Source organism: Sinocyclocheilus rhinocerous, unplaced genomic scaffold (assembly GCF_001515625.1).
Source record: "Sinocyclocheilus rhinocerous isolate Xijiao unplaced genomic scaffold, SAMN03320098_v1.1 scaffold284, whole genome shotgun sequence".
Classification (NCBI taxonomy): domain Eukaryota; kingdom Metazoa; phylum Chordata; class Actinopteri; order Cypriniformes; family Cyprinidae; genus Sinocyclocheilus; species Sinocyclocheilus rhinocerous.
In genome coordinates, this window is record NW_015628031.1 from 555,204 (window position 1) to 558,989 (window position 3,786).

The following is a 3,786-nucleotide window of genomic DNA, read 5'->3' on the forward strand; positions in this document are numbered from 1 at the left end:
TCTGTTTTATTTTGTGAAACCTTACTACGTATATGGAATAACTGTTTTATAAAAGCTCCGCTTCACGTCGTGCCTAACAACGCCCCTTAGCTGTTATAAATTCACTGTAAACCACAGCTTCTTGGGGCTTATTGCTTTATTATTTTCCTTTTCTGTATGTAGGATGATCAGAAAGCAGAGGATGAGCTGGCTAAGAAGAGGGCTGCGTTCCTCCTCAAACAGCAGCGTAAGGCCGAAGAGGCACGAATACGTAAGCAGCAGGTGGAGGCGGGGTCAGAGCTCAAACGAGATGAAGCCAGGTATCAATCACGGTCGATCCAGTGTGCCTCTGTGTGAGTAAATACTGTAGAAGGGCTGCAGCAGATACATTTGATGTCATTTGTGTGTTTATATCAGACGAAAAGCTGAGGAAGAGCGTGTGCGTAAAGAGGAAGAAAAGGCTCGGAGGGAGTTGATCAAACAGGAGTACCTGAGCAGGAAGCAGCAAGAACTTCTGGAGGAACAGGGTGTGACCAAACCACGCCCACGTAACAGGAGGCCCCGCCCTAAATCACTGCATCGCGCTGAATCTTCCTGTTCTGCTCGTAAGAAAGCTTTCCTTTTAATGTGCCATATTTCTGACTTGACATGCCTGAATTTGTGCATCTGTACATGCTACATTTGATTAGAACATCACTCTTCCTCTCTCCAGCGGTTAGTCTTTGTTCTGCTCCCTCCGGATCGTCTCTCTCATTGGCCTCTGCTGCTACTGAAGGTGACAGTGTGGCGTCAGGAGGGGCCAGTTCACACAGGTGAGTGGGAACAGACCATCAGTGTGCGGCCCACTTTTCTGGACTTAAAATGATAGGTCTATGCCAAAATGTTGAATTTATTTTTAATGCATTATTTTATTTATTTATTAATTAATTTGTTTATTCATATTTATTCGTATTTATTTATTGGTAATTCATTTATGTATTTTAACTTTTTTTTATTTTTATTTATGTAGATATTTTAGCACTGCTGTCTTGCGGGAAAAGTCAATGAAGCCCAGAAGAACGCCATTCTGGAGGTGAGTGCAGTTTCTATGACAGCACACTTTCAGGATGTTCAAACCTGTATGCTACCATACTACCCTACTTATGCAATACATTTTATGTATACTGTGCATAGTATATTTGCATGATTTGTTATTAGGCCCCGATCAGACCGAACGCATTTTTTAGGTCTGAATCCGCGAGGCCACGTTTTTTGTGACTTTTATGTTGCTAGGCAACCACCAAATCGGCTGCCCTGTCAGTCTAATCAAAGGATTATAGCACGAGCGCTCTAAAATCTTTGGGTTTTGCTGTTATGTAAACTGTAATATTAGCAAAAACCTTAAAAAATACAGCTCCGGGTAACCCGCGACAGACACCAAAAGTTTCTCCTCCATCATTGCAGTCTCCGGACTTTCTAAGCAACGGTAAACGTTTGTCACCACAACGGAAGGCCCGCCTCTCCATTCATTCGATTGAACAATGCAAAAAAACGCGAATGACGTCGGGCGCTTTTCTGTTCCGAGTTGCTTTTTTTTAAACTTCATGCGCTCACAGCGCTTCTCCAAAATGAAGCGCTATATTATTGGCATAGATAGATAGATAGATAAATAGATCATTTACTATCAAGACAGTATTGCATATTAAACAACGTAAAAAATAAAAAAATTTGTTGAGCAGCTACTTTTATATTTATCTGTATATACAGCAATATATGTTTGAGCATGTATTAAATCATTGCCATAATTCCACAGGAAATCGAGCGGTGTGAATCCAACCACCTGATAATCCTTTTCCGTGATGGTGGATGTCAGTTCAGGGCGCTGTACGTATATTCCCCCGAAACAGAGGAGATCGTCAAGCTCAAAGGAACGGGACCACGTGCCATCAGCCGCAAAATGATCGACAGACTCTACAAATACAGCTCCGACCGCAAGCAGTTCACCGTCATCCCCGCCAAGTCTGTGTCGGTCAGCGTAGACGCTCTCACCATCCACGGTCACCTGTGGCAGGCCAAGCGGCCGAGCACGTCAAAGAGAAAATGATCCCGCTTCCCATTGGCTCATCGGATCCAACCGCTGCTTTCTGATTGGCTACTGGGTTAAATTCCAGTCTCTTAAACTGCTGTTTTGCTAATGAGCAGGCCTCTTAATATTCTACTGGTCCACAAGACTCCCGCTTTCCTATTGGCTCACTAGCTGCCGTGCTCCTATTGGCCACTATCTGCCTATTACACAAGCAGAGCTGAGGAAGTCAGAAGTGGGTGGAGCTTGATGTTTGATTGACAGAGTTAATGAATGTGTTTTAGGATTACGTCATCGTTCAGTGTTGGGGGTTTTTTTAGGCAGGAATCTGCATGTGACACTTTTCTGTTTGATTTTACCATAGTATTAATTTACACGGGGAACAAAAGACGACACTTCCACTACTTGAACTATGAATTATGGTTGCTATTGTTACACGGGCACGTGCAAATGTTTGTACGAGCGCGTCCGTTTTTTGTATTTCTCATACCTCTCCATATGCTGCTGTTCATACATGATACTCACTTTAGCAGTGCAATGCAATGAACAAATGACAAGGGATCTATCTGTGTGTGTGTGTGCGTGCGTGTGTGCGTGCGTAGATGTTGACCTCTTCATGGTTTTAAAATATTTTATCATGAAATGATTCTGTATTATCCATCTTTCCTTTTCTTCATGTATTCACGCTGGCTGCTGACAGTATTAATGTACTTTTCTAATTCTTCACTAAAGAATCATAGAAACGCATTGCCACTGATTGTGTGTGTGTGTGTGTGTTCAGTAAAGAATGTATGCACTCCAGGGACTCCTGTGAGCAGGGCTTTCTGTTGTATATGTTTGGATTGTACATAACTTTGCTTTAACTTTTCTTTATTAGCCTATTATTATTATTATTATTTACCATATATTTATTTGAAAGAAGAACACTGAAATTTAATAAATTATACAACCAAAATGATGTCTTGCTTGTGGTGTAATTTTAACAATCTGACCAAAATAGAAATCAAAAATATCCTAATATTCGTGAATTTAACACTCTTTTTTGGGGGCAGCAAACTGATCAAACATCGTAAGTCTATCCCTCTCAGCCTAGTTTTTGGTCTATTCTGCCAGTGTTCGCGAACCCCTCCCGATCTCACCATCGACGGCTCCCTGACCTTCCTCATTGGTGACAGCCAGGTAACAATCATATTTGTCCTAAAGTTTGGCACTGTTTGTCACTGCTGTGAAATTAAAATACTATTAAAACATCTCAATACAGCCTAACTTAACCCTCCATAATGCTTAACAAGCAAGCTAGTCTGGCGCTGGCATAACTTAAGCGTCATGCAAGGTCTGAAATGCCCCCAAAATTCCAGATAAGTTTTTATTTATTTATTTTAAGCGTTTATAACTTAATATAGTTAAACATCACACCAGTGTAGTGCTATTTTCCGGAATATCAGCACAATTGCATGTGACATTCATTTTATACAACAGCTCAATAAACAATTTGATTGTCAGTTATTTAGGCAACATTGTACATTTTGACTCTTTTTGCTCTATTTTGCTGATGAATCGTGCGAGTCAGTGATTCATTCATAAAGTGAACTTTGCTTTGATCATGAATGAATCAGTCGGTTTGAATGAATGAAAGTTTATATTCTACTTAAAGGGATCGTTCACCCAAAAATGAAAATTCTGTCATTTATTACGTCGTTCCAAACCTGTAACACCTTCGTTCATCTTCAGAACACAAATTAAGA

At 40.7% G+C, this 3,786-nt stretch overlaps 1 protein-coding gene and 1 long non-coding RNA gene across 2 annotated transcripts in view; both read left to right on the forward strand.

The window, feature by feature from the left end:
• LOC107737183 (calmodulin-regulated spectrin-associated protein 1-B-like) overlaps positions 1 to 2,979 on the forward strand; it is a 23,591-nt gene extending 20,612 nt beyond the window's left edge. The window contains exons 17-21 of the mRNA XM_016548629.1: positions 163 to 330; positions 397 to 584; positions 669 to 814; positions 998 to 1,051; positions 1,772 to 2,979. Coding sequence (XP_016404115.1) covers positions 163 to 330; positions 397 to 584; positions 669 to 814; positions 998 to 1,051; positions 1,772 to 2,062 — 847 coding nt within the window. The 3' untranslated portion in view covers positions 2,063 to 2,979. The remainder of the gene's footprint in view (positions 1 to 162; positions 331 to 396; positions 585 to 668; positions 815 to 997; positions 1,052 to 1,771) is intronic.
• LOC107737168 (uncharacterized) lies at positions 157 to 796 on the forward strand. Its single transcript, XR_001639773.1, has 3 exons — positions 157 to 299; positions 397 to 584; positions 692 to 796. It is a non-coding gene; the product is annotated as an uncharacterized LOC107737168 (long non-coding RNA).
• Positions 2,980 to 3,786: the final 807 nt, after the last annotated feature.